We start from the raw sequence: 24,925 nt of genomic DNA, 5'->3' as shown, positions 1-24,925 counted from the left end.
TGTAGTTTATTACCAATATTGGAGTTCCTCCTTCTATCTCAGAGGCCTTTTCTACATAAAAGGCCGAACAGCTCCAAGGTGATGAACTTTTTCTGATAAGCTTATTTTCTAATAATTCTTGTATCTCTTTTTTGCAAATTTCAAGCAACCTATTATTCATTTGAATAGGTCTAACTTTAGTAGGAATTTTACTTTCTCTAAAATCTGGTTCATATGGCAATTTACTATATGTTGCTTCCTATCCCAAAATGCATTGGGGATATCTGCACAATTATCTTTTTCCATATTTATTATTAAAGATTTGATTTTGCTTTGTATTTCTGGAAGAGACAGTTTCTCTTCTATATTTTTATACTTTATCTGAAACTTCAAACACTTCTGTATCAGAAGAAGAAATGCTAATTAGATAAATCAATGATGAAGATATCATTTTCAGTAGCTCTGATTCAGACTCTGACTATGAAAAGGACTTAGAAAAAGAAAAAGAAAATTGCCAATCCAATTATTATAAATCGATAATAGATATGAATGGTTTAAATATCAATACCCTTACAAAAGAAGAAGATTAAATTATAGATCTAAGTGACAAAATAATAGACCCTGGGGCTAAGAAAGAAGCCTTAGTAAACTATATCAATATGTCAAACACTCCATCAAAGAAACCCAACTCTTCTCTTGTCCCTACAAAAGAAGACTATAGTTTTCAAGATATTCTAAAAAGAGTACAAAATAAAACCCATAAAGAAAAGGAACCTTCAATATCTGAGTTAAGATCTGAAATTAATGAAATCAGAAATGAACTGATAGCCTTAAAATCAAGAGTTCAAACTTTAGAACTAGCTCAGGACCCAATCAGAGAAACAATTGAAGAAGAAAATATTATAAGTTGGGCCACGAGAGAGAGGAGGAAAGGCGGGCCAAGGGGGCAAGACATGTAAGTTAGGCCAGTACATATGTGTAGAATATTTGAGAGGGAGGGAAGGAGGATGGGAAGGAAGGAGAGAGAGTACAAGATACACCCAAAAGTTCAAATCACAAAAAAATTAACAGGAAGAAAGAGGAGCAAGGTTATGGGGGTAGTACATACAAGCACCTAAAATCAACAGTAAAAATGCCATAGATTTGTAAATTCAGAAAAAACTTTAGAAAATTATTTATTACAAATGAAAATCATCCTAAATATAATATACACCAATTATTTGCATCTCCCAATAATAACATGCTTACCAAAGGTTATACAGCTCTTAACACCACACCTCTCTCAAATTAGCATTTTGGTAGAGATGAGTAGAAGTTTGTTAGTAACTAAATAAACAAAATTGCAATTAGCTCATTACCTCTGAAGAATTGACAAGGAGGACAAACAATGCCTTGGCAATAAAACAAAACAAAAGGAGGACAAACAATGTCACTGAAGAAGTGATATGATGAAGACTAATGATGCCAAACAGCACGACAAAAAGTTCACCTCATCATGCTTCGTCCTATCATAAAAAATATGATAGAAAAACCAATAGTACAAATGTTATTCTCCGGGAGGGGTAGGGACTAAAATTGTTGGATAAGATTAGCCAATGGTGTCTAAAGTTACAGTATCCCGTTGACTGAATTAAATATAGCCTATACCAGCAATAACATTTTTGGCCACGCCAAAAAGAAGAGAACATCAAAAACTCAAAAAAAAAAAAAAAACAAACAAAGAGAGAGATAGAAGAGACTATTAGATGCACAAAAAATATTATTGAATTGCATAGCATAGCAACCACCCCAGAATGAACCTGTATATGTCATTAGATGCAAGATTACATGAAGATGGAAGAAGTTCATAAACTAGTGAAGGCCAGATATAGAAGGGAACTAACCAAGCGCATTTAGACAAACAAATAGGAGCCAACTAGCAGAGTACAATCAACCACGTGTCAAAAATATAAATTCAATCTCCAATAGGCATTCAAATGTCTAGTCAACTATAAGTTGCACCCTTGAAACAACCTTATGCATATAATAGGAATTACAAAGTCATGCCTGTAGATGAACAAGTAACTAATATTTTCTTAGGACTACTATTTGAAGCATAAATAAGTAATTATCATTTTTGCTAATATGAAAACATCTTTTTCACCTTTTTCTTGTTCCCAATTCACTATACAGATTATTATATGCTTCAAGTTTAGCCTTACTTGCTAAACAAAAAGTAAGTAAGGTTAAACTTACGGCATATGATAATCTATACAATAAAATGGTAACAAGAAAATGTGAAAAAGAAGTTTTTAACTTAAAAAATATGAGGCATAAAAAGTGTAGCGATTTAAGCCATATTAAATGCATTCAGACGAGTTTATTTTTAAACAAAAGGTGAAGGATGAAGAGATCAACAAAAGGTGGAGAGTTTATTTTAAAAAATTATGAAATAACAAACACAATGGGAACATATTGGTAGACAGAACTATTGGTATAAATGAGGGCGGAAGTCATAGATACATTCGTAGGATTAAGATATCGAAAGTGAAAGAAGCTTTGAAGAGGATGAAGATAGGAAAGGCTTTATGGTATTCCGATAGGGGTTTGGAAATGCATGGGAGAGATTAGCATTGACCAGCTGACCAAGTTGTTCAACAACGTGTTGAGAACAAATAACATGCCAGACGAATGGAGGAAAAATATTGTGGTACCTATTTACAAGAACAAAGGAGATAAATAATTGTGTGAACTCTCGAGGGATCAAACTTATGAACCACACTATGAAGCTGTGGGAGAGAATGATTGCGCAACGACTAATGCATGAAACGAGTATATCAAAAAACCAATTCAGTTTTATGCTAGAGAAGGTCAACAACCAAGGGTATTTTCCTACAAAGGCAACTGATTGAGAAGTTGAGGGCGAAGGAAAAAGACTTCTACATGGCTTTTATTGATCTAGAGAAAGCTTATGATAGAGTACCTAGATATTTGATTTGGTGGATGTTGGAAAAAAAATGAGTCTTTAGACACTACATCGACTTGGTGAGATATATGTATGAGAATGCGCTAACCAGTTTACAGTGGAGAGCCGGGTGGGTTTCCGTAACAATAGGTCTACATCAGGGGTCAATATTGAGCCAATAACGCTTTGTCTTAGTCATGGACAACTTAAATAGGTACCTACAAGATGAGGTGCCATAGTGCATGTTGTTAACGAATGACATAATTTTGATTGATGAAACCCGAAACTGGATCAACACGAAGTTAGAACTTTGAAGAGATGCTCTAGAATCTAAGGTTTTAAAATTAGCCAATACAAACATAGACCACATGGAATGCAAGGAGTAAAGACGAGGAAGTAGTTAAGATTGACATCAAAGAAATACTAAAAAGAGTGTACTTTCGATATCTTGGGCCAATAATCCAAGAAATTGGAGAGATTGAGGAAGATGTCACGCATAGAATTGGAAATGGGTAGGCGAAGCAAAGATGTACAATTGGAGTTTTATTGGATCGTTGCATACCAATGAAAGCTAAAGGAAAGTTCTATAAGACAATTGTGACTTTACTTTATGGGGCAAAATGTTGGGTGGTCAAAAACAACATAACGATAGAATGAATGTAGTTGAGATGAGGATTTTAAGATGGTTGAGTAGCAAGATAAAAAAGGATAGAATTCGAAATGAATACATACGGGAAAATTTAAGTGTGGCACCAATACACGATAAGATGAGAGAAAGTAGACTTCAGTGGGCTGGTCATGTGTGGCGCAAATCCAATAAAACACTTGTTAGGAGGTGCAAGTTAGTTCAAGTGGAAGGCTAAAAAATGGCAAGGGGTAGGCCTAAAAGGACATGGTTGGAAGTAGTGAAAAACGATATGGGGATTTATAGCCCCAATGAGAGTACTGACCTTTACGGCGTGTTTGTTTGTTAAAAGATAAATGTTCCTTGGAAACGAGAAGTTCTTTGCTGGGAAGTGGAATGCTATCTTTCCAGAAGTTAAGTTTTGGGTACCTGTGTTTAATAACTTGTTGGAATGTTACGGAAATTCTAGGTACATATGTTTGATTACCTACTGTAATGTTAAGGAAGTTTTGGGTTCTTTCTCAAAAATTGTCATGAACCATTAAAAAAATTCGACTATGCTCCAAAAGGAGTTGTAGGATAGCAATTTGAAGAGGTCCTAATGAAATGAATCGCCAAATCAACTAGTACATCCATCATAAATCAAATGTAATGGAGCAATTTTTAAGGAGAAACCGAAATTATTGAAATTGAGCTAAGTGATTTCTTATGGCATCAGCTGGGGATATATTGACGTCCTCCAAAACCAGAGGCCCAACTGCATCTTTATGGAAAGACTGCTCCCTTTGCAAGTAAACAAAATTAAAATCCGAAAATATTTTTGGTCGAGGGATTAGTAATTATCTGAACCTGCATTCAATTTGATCCACAGAAAACGAAGAAAAATTTACTCAACAGCGAAGAACTCACTTAAAAGGAAACTAGGAAAGGTACAAATCAAAATTCAAAACATAAGCATGCATTACTATCAAACAACAATGTAGATATAGACAATGATGCTAGCAAATTGAAATCAGAATCCTTGAAAGAAGTTGGCAGAGAGAGAGTGAGTCAGAGAAAGAGAGAGAGGTCCCAAATGCTCGCAGAAATAGGTATAAGAAGCTTATACAAATTCAATCAAAATTTGCTAGCTACATGAGACACTAACAAGAATTCAATTGAGGCTAAGATAACATTACTAGAGACAGAGAGAGCAACTGACCTCTGAACAGCCTGAAGAAACAAGTCCTAGGAATGGATAGACAAGGTGATATTCTGCATTCTCTTGGTTCTCCTTATCAGAGCCTTTACCACAAAGGACACCAAGAAGATTGCTTTGGCACACTGTAAGTACCTAGGCCTTGTAACATTTTTTATACATGGCTTCCTCTGTAAAAAGAGGGGAAAAAACACAGGATTTCCTGTTGATTTTAAATGGCACCTTATGAAACAAAACACTCAGCCTTCCTTCCCCCAAATCTCAAAGAAACTATTTTGCTAAACACTTTCTTGATTTTTACCAAGAAACAACCAATTGCCATGAAAGGAACCCTAATCAATGGAGCTTTCTACAGACCTCAAAATTGAAGAAGAGAGAAAGAGGGAGATCAACTCTGACGATACAAACCAAAAAAAACCAAATTGAAAACTCAATGAAAAATAAAAAATTGTGAAAAGCCTTAATGCAAAAAGCCGAATCAAACCCTGAAGACCAACAAGAACGAGGCATGAACCACCTCCAAACGCATGACCTATTTCCAAAACAAGAACCAAAAAGAAACCCAATAGAACAAAAAACATAGGAGAAAAATCCAACCAAAGAACATGAACTGTGAGAATAAAAACACCCCAAAAATTCCAATTTTCAACCACCAAGAACAAGCATAAGATAAACCTTGAGAGAGAAATCAACACCAAGAGGAAACCCACCTCGGGAAAACCAGAAAACAATCAAAAATCAAAGAAAGCCCATAATTTCTCAGCACAAAAACTCACAGGGCAGTGGAGAGAAGCCTTTCAAACGCCCCCAAAATCAGGCAAAAAGGAATCCAAACCCTAGAGAACCAGAAAAGTAAAATGAAACCCTAATGCCCGCTCCTCCTGCTTTTCTATAGAGGAGAGATGGATAGAGAGAGTAGAGGGAGAAAGCGAACAAGAGACTAGATGAGAGAGAGACATGCCCCGTTACGGTTTGGCATGAGCACGGAGAAGCTGGGGTGGCTAGGGTCTGCATGAGCTGGGAGGACCAGGAAGGGAAGCTCGGGCGGCTGGGGCTTCAACGCCGGAGAGAAAAGAGGCAGCGTTTCATCCGGGGTATTCTATCGGAAAAACCTTCAGAAAGTTTATCTTTTGTGGTTTTCCATGGAAATGAACCTTCCCTCTTTCAACAAATAATAGGAACATTTGAGGAATGTTCGTGTCCCTTCTACTACAGCATTCCACACACATCAGACACATAAGTGCTACAGTATTGGAAAGGTACTTCTTCGGGAGAAGAACTTTAATTCAATCAAACACACCCTTAATACAGCAGAATGACGGACCAAGATTCATGTAGCCGACCTAATTAGTTGGGAAAATGCTTTGTTGTTGTTGATGATGATAATGATGATTTGAAGCACAAATAAGGCAATATAATTTTCAGGACTATCATTTGATCGATGAGAAAAGAGGTGGCACAACAAAAATTGGAATGTTGGAGGGATGCTCAAGAATATAAAGATTTTAAAATTAGTTAGACTAAGAAAGAATATATAAAATGCAAGTTTAGTAACAAAAGGATTAGAAATGAGGTAGTTAAGACTAGTGGTCAAAGCCAGCCTAAGTTCTAGGGTTTCTAAAATTTCTAGGGTTCCTAGATCTAGGGTTTACCTAAAGGTTTCTAGTTTTGTAGGTGTTTCTAGGGTTTCTAGGACACCTAGCATTTTCTATGAATTTCAACTATTTTTCTAGATTTTTGGGGATTTCTGAAAGTTTTCCTAAGATTTTTGGGAAACTCTAGGATTTTCTATATTTTTAGGGGATTTTTGGACGAATTTCTAAGATTTTATGGGATTTATTCTGGTAATTTTGAGGGGGTTTTATATAGGCTAGGATAGCGACAAGATTGAAGTTTCTAGGATAAATCTTAAGAGTCCTAATGTAACTGGTATAAGAGTAAAATCGTCAAAAATCAACCTTATCTAATCCAAAAATTTGTCACCAGAACCATCCAAGGCTTCTGGAAGCTTCTATAACCTCCTCTAGGCCCAATGGGCCTGCGTGACACACAGCGGCTCATGCAAGCCCACGGGCTGCGCGAGTGGCCACATGTCGCACAAAGGGGTCCCCGTTGGCATTTCTCTGAACAATTTTTCCCCAAGCCATAACTTTTGAATGGCAAGTCAATTTTCAGTAATTCTTCGACCATTGGATAGCTATTGGAGTCTACCATCACTTGGGTTAAGTTTTGGATGACTTTGGGACAATTCTAAGGGGTCTAGGTCCACTATGGTTCACTAGACTTACTGTGGTTCTTAGGACTCAGAACTAAGGCTTCTGCGAATTCTATCAGCCAGAATTTCTAGGAGGGGTGACTACACTGACATGGTTTGATTTTCTGTCAATAATTGAGGCCATTTTCCTATTTAGCAATTGGTTGAGAAGTTCAGAGAGAAGGGAGAACTCCACGTGGCCTTTATTGATTTAAGGAAAGCTTACCATAAGGTATCTAGGGATTTAATTGTGGGGGGGGGGGGGGGGGGGGGGGGGTAAGGGTTGAAAAATAAAAGAGTCTCCAGACTCTACATTGATATGGTGAGAGATATGTACAAGAGAGTGCCAACTAGTGTGCAGACAACTAGTGTAGATACAAGTGAGTTTTCAATGACAATAGGCATGCATCAGGAGTCACTGAGCCTATATCGCTTTGTTTTAGTTATGGAGGAGTTAACTAGGCATCTACAAGATGAGATACCATTGTGTATGTTGTTTGCGGATGACATAGTTTTGATCGATGAGACTAGAAGTGGCACCAATGCAAAGTTAGAACTTTGGAGGCTCTAGGTTTTAGAGGTTTTAAAATTAACTGGATTAAAACAGGATATATGTCAAGTTTAATAATAACAGGAGTAGAAATGAGAAAGTAATTAAGATTGATGGCCAAGAAATACCTAAAAAAGAGTATTTTCAATGTCTTGGGTCAATAATCTAATAATTAAGATTGATGGCACATAGAATTAGAGTTGGGTGGGAGAGGTGGAAATGTGCAACTGAAGTTTATGTGATCGCCACATGCCAAAGAAGCTAAAAGGGAAGTTCTACAAGACAGTTGACAGAATGTTGGACAGTGAAGAAATAATATACCCACAGGATGAGAGTAGCAGAGATGAGAATGTTGAGATGATTGAGTGGCAAAACAAGAAAGGATAGAATTCGAAATGAATATATTCGAGGGAACTTAGGGGTGGCTCCAATAGGCGAAAAGATGAGGGAAAGTAAACTTAAGTCGGTTGGTTATGAATAGCGCAGACCCAATACAACACCAGTTAAGAGGTACGATTTAGTTCAAGTAAAAGGCTCTAAAAGGACATAGATGAAAGTAGCGATAAAAGGTATGGGGCCTCATGGTCTTATTGAGGGTATGGCCCTTAGTAGAGCAGAATGGCGGAACGAGATTTGTGTAGTGGACCCCAAATAGTTGGGATACGGTTCTTCTTCTGATGATGATGATGATAAGGTTTGGTTTTCTGGAACAAATTTCAAGTATTCACATTTCACACCCCTGATCATAGTCATACAAAATAGGTGCCTTACCATTGGACCAAAGCCCAATTGATGTTAAGGTTCCAAAAGGAGGAGCTCTAATATGGAAAGGCTCATGGCTGATAAAATAAAACTAAGAGGACTCCTAGAGAAAGCCTTGGGATTTGGGTTGATAAAAAAGAAATCATGTAGAGCTTCTATTGTTTTGCTATGTGGCTGCATAGTTTCCATTAAGAAAACTCATAGAAAGCATTTTATTTGAAATGCAAAGCCACTTTCAGATTGTTTAGGGGTCACAATACAACATCCAAAGTTTCAATCCACCAACGGGCTATCCAAAATATAAAACTTCTGCGTTTTTTTTTTTTGGAGGGGGGGGGGTGGTCTTATTGGGTGATTTTTCTATTTAAGGCATACAGAGAAACCAATCTGCCTCGAAAGTCTACAATATTTTTTACATCTAGTGGGAGAGAGATTCCCAAACACATATCATGTATTTTCTGGTTTGATTCTGGATTTGTCTAAAATAAAAAACCATCCAGGGGAAATAGGAATAGACATCATTACTGGCAAGATATGATTTACATAAACCAAAAGTACAATATTTAAGAGCCTAATTGTATCACAAACAGTATGCAAATATGGGGTCAAGTGATTGAGTATGTAGGCAGAATATAAACTCACTTGGGCAAGCGGATACACCTCCCAACAAATTTATATTACAAAAAAAATGATGCGAAACATAGATCCCATATATTTAAGGACGTTAATCAAGCCATACCTCATCGTGGTGCAATCGAGATGGAGGTACTGGAACAGGAATTTTTGTAGGTGGATGATTTCCTGCAACCAAAACCAACCCAATAATCATTCAAATTAATAGGCCCAGTTGTAAAAATTGAGAGTAGATCTTGAATAGAAGTTCAATATTAAGAGTGAATGTTGTATATCTATAGTGCAGCCAAAAAAAATGTGTTCATCCTACTCCACAATAAAAGAAAGCCTATCAATTTGCCAATGAGTATATTGAAAAAAAAACACACTATAGAATATCACAACATCTTACCATCAGCACCAACAGGCCAGCATGGAGCCTTAGTTGGGGCATCCAGACGCTGCAAAATGGAGTAATCTGCCTTCATAACAGAAATTGAGAACCCTGTTGAGCATATGTAAGCAAACTGTGAATATTGCTAACATTATATCTATTTGATTCATATGAAAAAGAAACAAATTTTCTTCCAAAAACTAACCTGCCATATCGAGAGAGGTCATGAAGGATCCCGTGTACACTCTATCCACAGCAAGTCCATGTTCGAGCTGTAATTGTGGAATAGCCTTCCCAGATGCAATCATTAGCTCCATTAATGGTGTGGCACCTAATCTGCAATAAAGATATTATCACCAAAGCACAAGGAGTTATTGCTCAAAAACAAAACCTGAAATTTGGATTGTGTTTGTACACAATTAGAAACGAGTACCAAATATACCGTTTTTACATAAATAAAAAACCAAGTAGCCCAGGCATAGTATCAGCATTTAAGTAAAATCAAAATGTCATGCATGGGAAGGAGATATGGTGATTAATTATTTTTAGAATTCTATAATCTCCGTGAACAAGCACCAAACTTACATAGATAACATGGGCATATATTAGAATCATATCAAACCTTGCAAGTCATTCAATCTTTATTGATTTGAGGGGTATTTAATAACGACATCCGTCTTCAACCCAACAAATTGCAATACAATTGTGACATTTCTCTAAAACAATTGTCACACTTGAGATACTATCCTCTATTTTTTAAGGAAAATTCAATACTGAGTGGATAAATGAGATTGTTCCAAGAAAATTTCACAATTGTATAACCAAATGGTATTCTATATATCTTGATAATTAACCAACATCCATTGCTGTGAAAATGTGGATGCGAAGTTCTACAAAGACTAAAGACAGACAGACATATATATGAATGGAGCAAGAAAGAGACACCCGGATGTGTTTGAAGCAGAAGATGAGGCATTGTCCTGTTTGGATATTAGTGAAACAATATTAAATAAGATTTTCTTTTAGTAATATCTTGCATAATAATATAGAATACATAAAACTCATTGTAAGGGAGCAACATATTCAGATATTTCATTAGAAATTCACTCATTAGTTATGCATGTGAAGAAACAAAGCACACAAAACACTTCTCACCAGTCCATGTAATCCTCTTGAATGAAAATCTAAACAAATATTCACTGGAGAAGCCTTCAAAATGTTAGGACTAACCCATTAATCATGAGTACAACTCGACTCCCACGAGTGATAGGTACATAGTGTGCTTCCTGCAAAATACAAAGCAGAAGAAAATGAAAAAAGGGAAAGTAATGGAATAAGGATGCCATTGAGATTGTGTGATACAAATTATACCTATCAGACTACATTCCATTTTGAGTACTTCAAATCAATAAATCATTTGATCTTCATTTATGTTAAAAGCAAAAGACAGCATTCAGCAAATACATCTTCCTCAACAAATGTATATGAGCATAAAGCTTTTTCATATTGGCAGTTTGGCCGTTTGGACAAAAGGATCTTGTGCATAATTTTATATCTGATATGTTAATGATATCTAAAATACCAGCCACAAAACATGTGGGTCCCATTTAATATTGTCATAACAACTTAACAGGAATACAAGACCAGAAAAAGTTTTAGTCTTCTATAACTTCAATCAAAATTTTAACTCAAGTTTAATCAAACTTGTTGGGCAGGGCAGGACCTGCAAATCAATGCAACAAAGTCTTGAGAAAAAGATATGCCTAAACAGAGGCAAGCTGAAAATTGTATGCCTAAGCTATATGGGAATTTTATGGATCGAAATGAAAAACATAGGAAACTAAAAGTAGGTTGGCCAATTAAATGTGATACTCCTGATAAAGTGAGAACACTTCATAAACTCCACACGTCCAAAGAATAGTATTACGACTCATTTGTTTGCATGACATGAAAATAAACTCATTGAGAAATTCATTCAATCTGAAAAGTGTTCAATGGGAGAGAGAAAATGACTTTAGGTTAATGAAAAGTATTACAAACTGGAGCGTTTCATTAGAGGTGAACATAACAAAAAAATATCCAAAAACTGGCTTAAACCTCTGGACCAAGCTACTTTCTCAAATAAAAAACCTCCGGACCAAGTCAAATGTCTTGAAAGGATGATATACAGTTACAATGTGAGAAAAGAGGCTTGGGGGGAACCTAAGAAGGGTTTAAATACAATATATATATAATATCAATAGGACGGTTTTCATTGTTTATTTAATTTTTTTTTCTCTGTTTATTTCTTGTTTCTTTTATGCTTTTGTTTCTCTATTCATGCATATTCTCTGCTTAGTATAGTTCATTCTTTACTATTTCCCTCGTACCAATTCAGCACCGCTGTCTAATTTTACATGGAATTCTGAATACATGCTACATGCGCTACCTTTAACAATGTACGTTTCAGATCAATTTATTTCTTAGAGTTATGGCTTTTGGTTTTATTGCATCCATTTACTTTAGCTGTTTTGGGAAGTCAACTTGATATTAATGGCTTATTAATAACAAATCATTATAATGATTTAATATATAAGTCAAGAAAAATTGTTTGCAATAACCAGTTATTTAATTTCAATTTTACAATTCATGAAACTAATCGCAGAGCACTCCATCTAGGTATGCCTCTAACCAGGTGTTTTCTATCACAGGCAAGAGTTCAATTTGCACAAACAATTGAACTCACCCTATGTCTAGTTACTCGTGCTAAGTTCTTAGTTTTACAAATAAACAATGAGAGACAGAGTCAACCATATTTATATCATTTCCTTTAGCTGATTCGGAAAATCAACTTAATATGAGTGGCTTCTTGATTATCATCATCATCATCGTCATCAGGGCCTTTTCCCAACTATTTGGGGTCGGCTACAAGAATCTTGCCCGCCATTCTGCTCTATTAAGGGACATATCCTCGGTGAGGCCATAAGTCCCCATATCTTTTCTCGCTACTTCCAATCATATCCTTTTGGGCTAACCCCTTAGCCTTTCTGAGCCTTCTACTTGAACCAACTCGCACCCACAAACAAGTGTTGTACTGGGCCCGCACTGCACATGCCTAATCCCCCTAAATCTACTTTCTCTCATTTTGTCGCCTATTAGAGCCACACTTAAGTTCTCTTGGATGTATTCATTTCAAATTCTATCCCTTTTTGTCTTGCCACTCATCCATTTCAAGAGCCTCATCGCAGCTATTTACAAATCATCATAATGATTTAATCTATAGATTAAGTAACTCTGCTGCACTAGCCAGTTATTTAATTTCGTTTTTACAATTCATAAAACCAATATTAGAGCACTCAGAATCTATTTAGTATCCATCTGGGTATGTCTCTAACCAGGTGTTTTCCATCATATGCAAGAGTTCAATTTGCACAAACAACTGAACTCACCATATGCCTTGTTACTCGTGCTAAGCTCTTAGTATTATAAATAAACAATGAGAGACAGACTCAACCATATTCATATCATTTACTTTAGCTGATTCGGGAAATCAACTTAATATGAGTGGCTTACTGATTACCAATCATTATAATGATTTAATTTATAGGTTAAGTAACTCTGTTGCACTAATTACTTAATTAATTTCGATTTACAATTCACAAAACTAATCGCAGAGCACTCAAAATCTATTCAGTATCCATCTGGGTATGCCTTTAACCAGGTGTGCAAAAGACCAAATTTCACAAATAACCGAACTAACCACATGTCCAGTTACTCATGCCAAGTTCCTAGTTTTATACATAAACAATGAGAAACATACTCTTTAGCTGCATTTCTATCAATTTTTTTTTTTTGGCAGAGAGACCAATCTCATCTAGCCTCAAAGCATGCATCTAGCATTTTCCTATTATAAAGGAATGCAAATTGTTATTGAACTATTTTCATCATTTTCTATTATTATTTTTTCAATAAAAAGGAATAGGCAAATCTTAAGTAATGAAATTGAGAACATACACTCACTGGACTGTCGTAATGGGGAAGAGGACAACGACAGATAATACTTTCTTCTTTTCTTTTTCTTTTTTTCTTTTGGAGTCTGTACTTATGCATCAGCATACTAAGCATAGAAAATGCATGCAATGATATTTCATAATCATCAAAAACCCCACATCTCTAGATGAAGTTTGATTGATCATAATTAATTTTGGTATGGTCTGTCTCTGTTTTGATACAATTCATGCAATGAAGTAAAATAAGTTACTATTTGAATAAAAAAAGAATACATCACAAGTGAACGTGGAAGAACAGACCGTTGACAATATCTGCTTGAGAACAAGTGATACGACCACATCCACTGGTTGAAGATCAATAACAGCTGCTCCAGGCTCTCCATGCTGAAATTGTGAATGACAATTATCCAATGATTTGCAAAAGAAGGAATCAAGAGTTAGTAGTGGTAAAAAAAAAAAAATAATGTCATCTATGCCGCCCGCACATTAGATAGAGGCAAGGGATAATAGCAGGTAAAACATGGATAAATGAATTGAAAGCCATGACAACAACATGCATAACTACGACCAAAGGAAGCAACTAACATGAATGTACATGCAAAGAGTATACTATAACAACAGATGTACCTTCACCCTCTTCTGTTTACTCAAAGAAATTACCTTAGCTGAATCGAGGAACTCTAATAGATCGACATTCTCTATTAGCATTGCTAATGAATCTAAATATATTATGAGCTACAACTATTGACTTACAATTCCAAGACCAAGCTCCATCTTTCCTGGACCCAAACGATCAGATGTGACCTGACCTGGCAAAGTACAAAGAGAGAGAGCTACTCCCACTGTTCCCACCATTTCAGATGCACGCTTGGCTTCTGCCGCAACTTCAACAAGGGAAAGCCCAGCATCAGCAGCAGCTCCAGCAATCTGTCAATTGCAAAAAGCAAGTATAATACATCAAGACAAATAATACAACAAGATCAACTAATAGAAATGCAAGAATAGTACATCATGACTAATGAAACAGATCTACAAAACACAGGCACTCTTATCTATGTGCATTATAGGACAACTTGCCATTACAGTAAAAAAAAACATATGCAGCTAATAACTCATGCACTCAGGCAAGAAAGTTTAAAAAATTTGAGGACACTGCACAATACCCACCAGAAGGCAACTTCTTCCATAGAGATATAATGTGGATATCTAGTGACATGGGAATTGTGTGCTATTTGTTTCTCTTCTGTCTCATTAACTTATTATTTCAAGCCCCAAGGGTATGGATTGGCATACCTTCTCATTCTAGTGTTAATACAATATATATATTATTACCTTTAGCAAAATGAGTAAAATCCATCCTTGTAGTGTAAGAATATGAAATTTGAAATTCATCCCTTATGTGTGTGCGCATGGGTACGAAAACTGACCAAAATACCTCTTAACAAAGAACGTATTAAGGTAATGATGCATTTCATATCAGGCTTTCCTAAAGAATTGCAAGGTCACAATCAAAAATTGAAAATGTTTATGAGAATAAAGTGCGCTCTAACAAGGTGTCTGCTGTAATTTGAAAAAAAAAAAACACTACGGATAGCATCATAAACACTCGATACATATTCTTACTTAGGAACCTCACTTTATTAGAAGCTAAAATATCTATGCTAAAAAATTAGACAAAGGCATCCTAATACATGGCCAAACAGGAAGGAGCTTCTTATCACAAGCTTGCAATCGCGGGTTTGAACCCAACCAACCAACAATAGAAAATGGCAAAAAAACTAATCAATATATCAAGATTCTTCATTAAATACCCAGAATTTCTACCCTGTAACTATCATGCACTCAGTAGGATTTGCCCTCCTACACATCATTCTTAACATCTATTTTTCAAGCATGAGTATTTATGAAGCACTCATGAACATTGCACATAAAGGTACTATAATTTTACATCAACCAGCAATTCGATCAATTGCTATAAAAAAAAAAAGAACACACTACAATGGTCTCTACAAAGAAAGAAATGTGTTTTATAAACCATATCCCCAAGGCCATCCATATGTGCTCATTTACTGGTAAAATTCTAACACATTAGATACATCTCAGTAATGTATTTTCAGCTGAAATGTAATGCTAATTCATGTTCAATAACAGTTATGTGATTTCTTGGACTAATCTATCTGTAGAATTCCAAATATCTCACAGAGATGTTCAATAATCAAACCAAACTGTTCCACACATTTGGCAGCACCTCTAAAGTGGGCTGCTAAAATGCAATATTTCAAACCTTCAATACATGCAAAGATATTCTTCGTAGCAGGTAACATTTACATATGACAAGAGAATCTTCCATGAAATTGGGCCAGAGTCATTTAAATTAATGATAAAGAGGACTCATGCACAATGCATAATAAACTAACCAAAAAAGTAGTAATATTTTCAAAAAGAGCTAGTCCTGGATACTCAAGAATCATGAAGGCCAAAAACATTAATAATGATTACAAACACAGTCAGTCACAAATACCTAGAGATGCATTAATACTTCATATCCTAGAAAGGATGTCACATTACAGTAATCAGATCACACTATTTCTCCAGATAAAGGAAGAGCGCAATCCAACACACCTTGTGGACAAATATAGTCCCTGCTAAACCTCGGCGTCCAGCCACCCCACGAGGAGGTGGAAGAGCACAATCATCCCCAACAATAACAGTCTGCAAATATCAAATTTATGATTCACTGAGAATGATAACATCATTAATAGGTCTTTTATATATTAATAGCATTAACGAAAGGCCATCGCCCGGGATATACCTCAACTTTGTATCCTTCTGCTTTTGCCTGCTCTGCTGCCAAACCGAAGTTTAATCGATCCCCTGTATAATTCTGCCAAAACGCAAATTAAAAAATTATGGCCAATATACAACAATAATGATTCATCTATTCATTTCGGCAAAGAAGGCATTCCAAGTGAAGAATGCCAAGTTTCGTAACTTTTACTTCGCCGAGAAGTCAAATTACTATACATCCAACATTGATATGGTCATCACATCAAGAGCAATGAGAAGTCAGAATGGTGACCTTGGTGGGGATGTACCATAGTTTCCAGAAGAAGAACCTTTTTGGACAACAATTTGGGGTGTGGATATAGGAAACAAGTTACGAAAAGAAAATTATTCATGGAACAGACTATAAGAATAATAAAAAGAAACTAAAGAACAACAATAATGAATGGATGGCTTGGAAATCTGGAGAAGTCAGTGGAGCACAAAACACAAAAAAAAAAGAAAGGACAGAGATCAAAGGACCTACACAAAGGCTATGAATACCACAGATGACAAACTTATGGAACAGGGATAATAATTGTTCCAATGTGTGCCTTTGGGGATACATGTTTCACACCTACAAACAAGTTCCCTCGGTACCATGTACACTAATGCATGCTTGTTCTATGCCTCAGGTATCAACATAGAGAAAAGGTTTTCCAGGGAAAATAGGACAAACTTCCCCTCAAGTAAAATCCACAAGTTTTTACTGCCAGCCTCTATGACACTAGATTGAAAAAAAGCCCTTTCTGTCAGTCTCTATGACACTAGATTTAGAAAATGTCCTTCTGGGTTATCACACCACCGAGTACTCAAGCATACCTTTACTATCAGAAGACATCCCTTGGGACCAGTCACAGCTCGAATCCCCTGAACCAGTAAACATGACATTAGTTTATCAATCCCAAATATTGAAGTCCTGTTTTCCTTTTTTATGAGGTGCTAGTGTTTCAGCTTCATTAATTCATGCATCAAATATCCAAATCCCATACAGCTAATATAGAATTGACCGTAGGAGAGGTGAAAACGTTGCCACAAATAGCTGCTGTCAGCATTCCTGGCCCCACAAACCCAGCATGAGCTGGCTCATGGCCACTTCCACCCCCTGCATGAGAAGCAGATAAAGACACAATCATCACGAAATCATCAAATGTTCACGTAAAAATAAACATTGTGGAAGCCTCCAAATCAACAAAGAGAGCTAGAAAAAACTTTGCACATGAATATGAAAGTAAATATGTACCAATTTTTTGAACAATAATTATTCACCAAATCATATTGATCGCATACAGTAAGTGGATATCCATAACCAATCAGTTCAGAGAAATGTTCAGTAAGAACTAATTTTGGATCACCAAATGTAACTCATATAACGTGAAACAGCTCAAATATATCAAATAATGTAATGCCACAACTTCAAGGCACTCCCAAAGTCAATATAACAAGGTAATCTACACAGGCATTTCCACTGTAGCTACTTAGATATATTAGATTCACTGCATAGTCTTGAGAGTAGGCTGATAGAGGTAAGTTCTCTAGGAAGTCTTTTTTTATATATATACTGTGGTGAGCAAGAAGTCCATCATGGTGAATTGGTCTAAGGACCTTCTGTAGCACTTATGTTTGTAGTTTTTTGAGAGAAGGTTAACTTTAATAAAATAAAAATGTACAAGTACAAAAATGTTCTCCAACACAGGGGAGCCCTATACAAAAATTCTCCCCAAGATTGAGGGATACGCGAAAATTTCGTACATCCATGGCTCCCAAAAGAATGAAGGTGGAAACCGAGTGAGACCCTAAATCAGGTGGGTCCACTACATTAGGACTGGATGCACCTTCCTTAGCCAGGCCATCAGCTAGGGAATTGGCCTCATGCCAGACAAGGGCCCACGAAGTTGTGATTGACCTGCTAATCTCAAAAATCTCATCGAAGATATGGGCTAGTCTCCATGGGTGGGCTGCCCTTTCCCAAGGCCCAAGAGATGACACTTTTAGAATCCCCCTCGACTAAGAGGGCATTGCACCAGCTGGGATTGAATGCCCTTAATCCCTCGAGCAAAGCCAAAGCTTCTGCAGTGGTGCTATCAGAAACGCCAATCCATTTAGAGAAGGAAAGGAAAGAATTGCCCGCATGGTCTCTGAATATGCTCCCTATTCCAGCTGGTCTAGGGTTGCCAAGGGAGGAACCATCGAAATTAAGCTTAAGTTGGCCTGGTTCAGGTGCCTGCCATGTAACAGCATGACTCACCCTGGGTGTGCCTGCCATCTAACAGCACAACTCTCTGAATATGCCCCTATTCCAGCTGGCCCAGGGTTGCCAAGGGAGGAACCATCGAAATTAAGCTTAAGTGGGCCTGGTTCAGGTGCCTGCCATCTAACAGCACGACTCACCCTGGGTGTGGTAAGATGGCACAGCATCTGCCAATTTAGCTAAAAATCCACCGATGAAAAGTACTTGAACCGTTTGTGGTTTCTTGCCCAGAAGGTCACTAAGGATCTAATGCGCTCCTTAGCGCTCCCGAGGTGGCTCTAGTTCCTCTGAAAGTGCCACAATTACGCTCGGTCCATATTACCCAAAGGGTAGCAGATATGGTGGCCTTCCATAGCAAGATGCCTGCCTTAGGTCACGGCAGAAACTAAAGCATGTTGAAGAGGCAAGGGAGGGAGGATGGGGTAGCCCAAAAAGCTGTAAAGTGGCTCCCCAAAACGCAGTAGCCCGTTTGCAGTGGAGAAAAAGGTGGGCGCTTGTTTCCTCTTCGCTAAGGCACATGATGCATCGATTGGGGCGAGACATACCTCTTCCCTGACAGGTGATCCACTGTCAACACCTTTACAAGTGAGGCCAGCCAGTTGAAGATTTGTAGCTTAGGAGGAGCGAAGGGGTACCACACCTTGGCTGATATAAGGGGGGAGTGGCAGGGGAATAGGGGGGAGGGTAAAGGGGGGAGAGATAGAAGGTAGATACTGAGAATTTGCCAAAGGCACACTATGTCCAAATAAGCCTATCTTCCCTTGAGCAAGGCAGGAACACCGAGTGCATGAGGCCCTCCAGAAGGAGGAAAGTATCCATCTCGCGGTCTTGCAACGGTCTTCAGAAAGATAAAGGCCAGATTCTGTGGTGGGACGAAATGGGGAAGTGGTCGAGGATCGAGGCCAACTGATTGCTAGCCACCCGATAGAGAGTAGGGAATCTGTCTCTGGGTGGATGTGACCATACCAAAGGTCCATCCAAAAGGACCAGAACAACGTATGATTACCACTTCTAGGCTGAGACCTTAAGTGGGACTTGAAGATGTTGTAGCAGTGGACCAGGGTTCACCAAAAACCCAAGGATTGGATATTGGCCTGGCGCTGGGGGAGCCAAGGGTCGATGGAGTATTTGTTGCGCAGAACCTCCTGCCACAAGTGGCCTTCCAGGGTGAATAGGCGCCACCACCATTTCCCTAGGAGAACGAGATTGCACCATCTAAGTCTAAGGATGCCCAGACCCCCAAGGGTTTGGGCCTACACACTTTGTCCCATGCCACCAAATGGACTTTTTTGGAGTTTTCTTCACCTGACTATATGAAATTTCACATCAGTTGTTCTATGCAGGCTGCCATGGAGGTTGGTATTTGAAAGAGGGACATTTGGCAGATGGGTACATTGGACAAGGTGGCCTTGATCAGTGTCGCCCTGCTGAAGAAAGGAAACAACCTTTCCAGCCTACGAATTTGTGGTCAAACTTATCGATGAGATGGCTCCAAAGGCACTTTTTAGGTTTGCCTAAACAAAGGGGAAGGCCCATGTAAGAAGGCAGGGGCTCAATCTTGCAACCCTACGTATCGCCAAAGGAGGTTATGGAAGAGCAGTCAATGGATATACCTATCATCTTGGTTTTGTCCATGTACCTTGAACCCCATGGCAAGTTGGAACCCTTTAGGAAGAGAAGAAGAGTGTTTACCTGCCAATCGGTGGCATCGCAAAACACCAAGGTATCATTGGCATATTGGAGATGGGAGACCTCAGACACCCCCCACCCCAACCCCCCCTCCTCCTCCCTGCAGTGAAACCGATCATGAGACTGTGGCTATACATTCTGGACAAAGATATGCTAAAGACCTCAGAAACTATGGCAAAAAGAAAAGGCGTGAGGGGATCCCCTTTCCTGAGTCCTATGGAAGCAAGGAAGAAACATTTCGGAGAACCGTTAATACGGACCGAGTCCTATGGAAATGCACCCCCTCATCCACAGCCTCCACCTAGACCCGAACCCCATCCTTCTTAGAGTATCATCGAACAAGGTCCAATCCACGTGATCGTAGGCCTTTTCCCAATCTAGTGTGATAGCTAAGCCTGGTAGTTTGGGTATGTGGCATGAGTTAATGCACTCATGGGCAACCAAGGCCCCATCCAAGATTTGCATGTCTTTGACAAAGGTCTCTTGGATTTTGGATATGACAAAATTCAGAACGTCCCTTATTCTGGTCGCCAACACCTTTGAAAGGATATCATACAAACTGTTGATGAGGCCGATGGGCCTAAAGTTCTTGTGTTCATCGGCGCCCTCTATTTTTGGGATTAGAACAATAAAGGAGGCATCAACGGCCTTATTGATAATTCCTCTCTCATGAAACTCTTGAAAGAAAGAGGTGAGGTCAGGGCATAGAGTGTCCCAGAACTGTTTGAAGAGCACCACAGGGAAGCTATCGGAGCTTGGGCGCACAGTCTTGGACCAAGTTTGAAAGGGCCTTGGCAAAAGGTTCAGAAAAGGGACGTTCTAGCCACTCTGCTTTACCAGGTGGCAAGGATAAGAATGAGAGGTCCATCATCCTAGGTTCGGGACCATCTGGGGTTTTAAAAAGCCTCTGGAGAAAATCCAAGATTGCAACCTCCACTATGTGAGGTTCTTCAAGAGTAGAGTTACCATATCTAATTTGGGATATGATGTTATCTCTTCTGCGGCAGTTCGCAGTTATATGAAAAAATGCCGTGTCGTGGTCCCCAAGCTTCAGCCATTTGATCCTGGAACGCTGGAACCAATAAATTTCTTCTTCACGGAGAATAGATTAAAGTACAAGCTTGAGTTTAGACTCCCTGAGCTCATTGGGTGTTAGGTTTCTATTTTCCTCGATAAGTTCAAGGTTCTGGATGGATTGAAGGACTGCAGATTATTGGGCTCAAAAGTTGCCAGGAATATTGCAGCTCCAAGCTTTAACGGAGGGTCTGAGGAGCTATAGCTTCCTCTGGAGGTGGAAACCCACCCAACCATGGGCTCTAGGGGCGAAGGAATTCCACCAAGTGGGGAGAAGAGATTGGAGTTCTGGTTCCTCCAACCAGATGAGCTCGAAACAGAAGGGCTTGGGGCCCCTCTAGATAGGGTTGGTGTCTAACAGAATGGGCATGTGATCCGAAGTAGGTTTGGGGAGAGCAACCGAATGGGTTCTAGGGAAAGTGACATCCCAAGAAGGGCAAATAAGGTAGCGATCGAGTTTGGATAAAGAGGAATTTTGGGAGTGGTCCATTCCTCTGTGAGGGCCTGATTGCCGCTCTCCATTACACTGGATGCATGTAGCTTAAACTTGATGTTCAAAGAAAGGGTGAGCATGGGTCATCCAGCATTAAAGGAGTGGTAATAAATGAAATAGTTTCTTTAAAAATGCAAGACAGACTGGTGTTGTGGCTGCAAGTGCGAAGTAAGACAGACAAGATGACTTTGAAGAGCAAGATGTTGGTCATATGAAACATTTCCTTTGCCTCATAATTACTCGAGCTAGCATTCTAGACATTTTTTTTTTTTCATTAGAAAAAGTTAGCCCTTGAGATTAGCTGACCTTGTTTGTCATATTCTGAATTATGAGGAGACACATCACAATATAAAGTGCTACAGGTACACGTAGGCAAGCTGGATAGCTGATACAATTGCTAATGCTGGTGAAGAAGACAAGTCATTGACTTGCATTAGTATTCTGAGGAGGAATCATGATTCAGACCATTGTTCATTTCTCCCAAAATCATTATGTTTTCTAATTTTTTTATCAAAGTTTGTTTGGCAAAAAAAAATATTGCAGGGGCCTGCATTTCTATGTCAAACTAAATATATTTCAATGCCAAGATAAGTAATTTGTATATTTCCCGAAAAATAATAATTAAGAGAAATGGCATTGTACAATGCAGTACCATGAAAATTCTACGGATAAAATACATATTAACAATAAAAAATTTTATCACATTTTAGTGTGGCATCAATTTCGGTACCTGAAATCACAGCAACCTTCTCATATGACCCACTTGAAACATCAGCACGTAACACAACCTTGACCTGTGCTGCCAAATGCAAGTAACATATGAACAACATTATAAACTATGTCAAATGCAAGTTATCACATTGTGTGTGTGTGTGTACGTGTATGTTGTGAGAGAGAGAAAGAGAGAGAGAGAGAGAGAGAGAGAGAGAGAGAGAGAGAGAGAGAGAGAGAGAAATAGAGGAGATTTTTATGGAAGAGCAGATAAGGATGCCGTATTTGATTGACATGATTAAAAGACAAGCAATATAAAAATTTCTGGTTGGAATCTTTCGTTCGTAAGCTTCTCACCTCAGGAAAGCCATCTAGGTATTGCAAACCAGGACAAGTTTCCACTAAGCCCTCAATGAACTCAGTTACCACATCTGCAACAAAAAATAAGAAATCTGTTAATCCAAAATTTGTCTCTTTATGGCAGCGACCTTCTAACCACTGGAGAAAAGGAAAAAATTAAATTAGAAAATAGATACTTGTAGTAACTTAGTTTTCACTTCTAGTCATTGACTGCTAAAGAGTAGAAATACTCATAGCATGATTTCAGAAACTGAACTGATAAAGATGTTCCCATTTAAACATTCATCCCATAGTTAGAAACAGCCACAATATTGTAATCCCACAAAACAGAAAGAAAAAACATCAGAATTCATATCCTTAGTTATTGTTCGGCATAAAAATATCATTCACGAACCATGAGTCACTAAATGCAGACCATCAAGAGGCATGTTTCTCCTCCTCAAGAAAAACAACTAGTATTGTTTTTAGAAGTCATCAAGATCAAACCATCCTTACTAGAGCAGATCACAAACCATAAGAATCACAAAAGATAAAACGAAATGACATGAAAAAAGCTTTTCAGGAGGGAACAGAAAGAGAAGAAGAAAAGTCTGAAAACTCTCTCAGGCAAATGTTTCAACTACAACCATTTAAACCTATTGGGTCAAGGCCAAATGCTGCATAATCTAAGCACACTTGTAAATGTTCAATTGAAAAATGAACTAAGAAGCCTGAAATAAAACATATATTTATCATAAGCAATAACTCAATGAAACTCTATAACAAAAAACAAGGATGTCATTACACTTAAACATCCCATATCCTTGTCACAAAATAATCCAAAGAAAAACATCTGGATTAAGCTTTACGATCATATTACATGCATGAAATATTATAAATACAATTGGCTCTTGTTCGGTCTCAATGGCAGAATTTCATAATTCCAGCTAAGAAAATATATAAAATAAAAAAATAATGAGAAAGCTAACACAAATTTAGCTGAAGGGAAGAGATCATGACTTAAAAATTAAAGTTCACATACACAATAAGTACCTGAAAACTAATATGAAAAATAAAATTTATGTAAGTCAAATAGTTCAGAGACTACGAGGTCTAAGATCCAGTTAGACGTTGCAGATTTTCATCCATTACTACTCCAGAAGAAATCAAATAACAGAAGTAAAGTACAGAATGCAGGTTATAAATAACCGAAATCAAAATCCAGTAAAATGCGGAATTTCATAATGTCAAGCCACAAATTCTAACAAAAGAGAAGCAAGAAAACTAAAATTCATAGAGAGTCAAAAGCAATGAAATCTGCCTCAGCATGATGATCAAAACAAATTCCCAGGACGAGAGATAAAATCAGAGAAAAACTCCTGTATAAGCATGAATTTGAAGAGAAATTACAGAGAAGAAAGAAATAAGAGAGGCGCTGACCATTTGGATTGTTAATTAGCTTCTTCCCATGAGGAGACATAGTTGAATGCGCACTCAAACTGATGAGAATATCACTGAGAAAAACGATACAGAATGTAAACCTAGGGAAAATACACCCTAGGCAGCCATGAGAGAGGAGAGAGAAGGGGACGAGGAAGAGAGAGAGAGAGACAGTCACTCAATCTTCACGATTACGGTGAGACTCGACTCTGTGTCACGGGGTTTTATATAGGAAACGGGAAATATTCTATACACGTACGTGTACGATAATCTACGGCCATGTACTTTCTATCAACCGCTACACTTATCGACGAACGGATCAGATTAGCCACTTGCCTGCCGAAAGAGCTGAGAGCGAATGTAGGCTCATCTTTACCATTGGTTGATTGGACGGACGGCTAATGCAGGTCTTGTCTATCCTAAAACTACATGCACAAGATGTGTATAATGATGTCTTTCAGACAGCTTTCGCTTTAACGAGGAAAGAAAAGTTCAACCAAACGCGCCCGTCCATAGATAATGACGAACGAGCGCATATAGCATGGTCATAATGTACAACAACTCTCTTGGGCGATCGAGGCTTACTCATAGTTTATATGTATATATAAAATGATGATACCATGAGACCTTTCCATGTTTATGCGAGTAATACCTCAAAGAATCACCATTAAATTTTGATACAAATCTCTAAAAAACCCATTCACTCATATCCCACACGCATGTCATAGGTTTTCTAGAAATCTGTGTCAAAATTTAATGATGATCTTTTGGATCCTATTCACATGGGTGTGGGAAGGC

The 24,925-nt window shown here is 38.0% G+C and overlaps 1 protein-coding gene across 11 annotated transcripts in view; it reads right to left on the bottom strand.

The window, feature by feature from the left end:
- LOC18439224 (putative 3,4-dihydroxy-2-butanone kinase) overlaps positions 1-24,325 on the bottom strand; it is a 34,863-nt gene extending 10,538 nt beyond the window's left edge. For 3 of the 11 annotated variants that reach the window (XR_016053908.1, XR_016053909.1, XM_020670379.2), the window contains exons 1-13: positions 24,128-24,325; positions 22,706-22,779; positions 22,368-22,436; positions 17,123-17,235; positions 16,953-17,000; positions 16,120-16,191; positions 15,930-16,019; positions 14,061-14,234; positions 13,608-13,691; positions 10,549-10,604; positions 9,524-9,654; positions 9,337-9,429; positions 9,052-9,113 (exon numbers count right to left, since the gene is read on the bottom strand). Coding sequence is in view for 4 of the 11 variants with exons in the window: in XM_020670379.2 (XP_020526038.1) it covers positions 9,052-9,113; positions 9,337-9,429; positions 9,524-9,654; positions 10,549-10,604; positions 13,608-13,691; positions 14,061-14,234; positions 15,930-16,019; positions 16,120-16,191; positions 16,953-17,000; positions 17,123-17,185 (873 nt within the window). In the remaining 7 variants the exon portion in view is untranslated. Of the gene's footprint in view, positions 1-9,051; positions 9,114-9,336; positions 9,430-9,523; positions 9,655-10,473; positions 10,605-13,607; positions 13,692-14,060; positions 14,235-15,929; positions 16,020-16,119; positions 16,192-16,952; positions 17,001-17,122; positions 17,236-22,367; positions 22,437-22,705; positions 22,780-24,127 lie in introns of those variants that run through there. The other 8 variants (XR_016053910.1, XR_016053911.1, XR_016053912.1 and 5 more) reach the window with 4 other exon arrangements.
- Positions 24,326-24,925: the final 600 nt, after the last annotated feature.

The sequence above is a fragment of the Amborella trichopoda genome, chromosome 4 (genome assembly GCF_054954075.1).
Source record: "Amborella trichopoda isolate Santa Cruz 75 chromosome 4, AtrichopodaSantaCruz75HAP2 v2.0, whole genome shotgun sequence".
Lineage (NCBI taxonomy): Eukaryota > Viridiplantae > Streptophyta > Magnoliopsida > Amborellales > Amborellaceae > Amborella > Amborella trichopoda.
The sequence above is the reverse complement of the archived record's forward strand: the minus strand, read 5'-3'. Positions and strand labels throughout refer to the sequence as shown.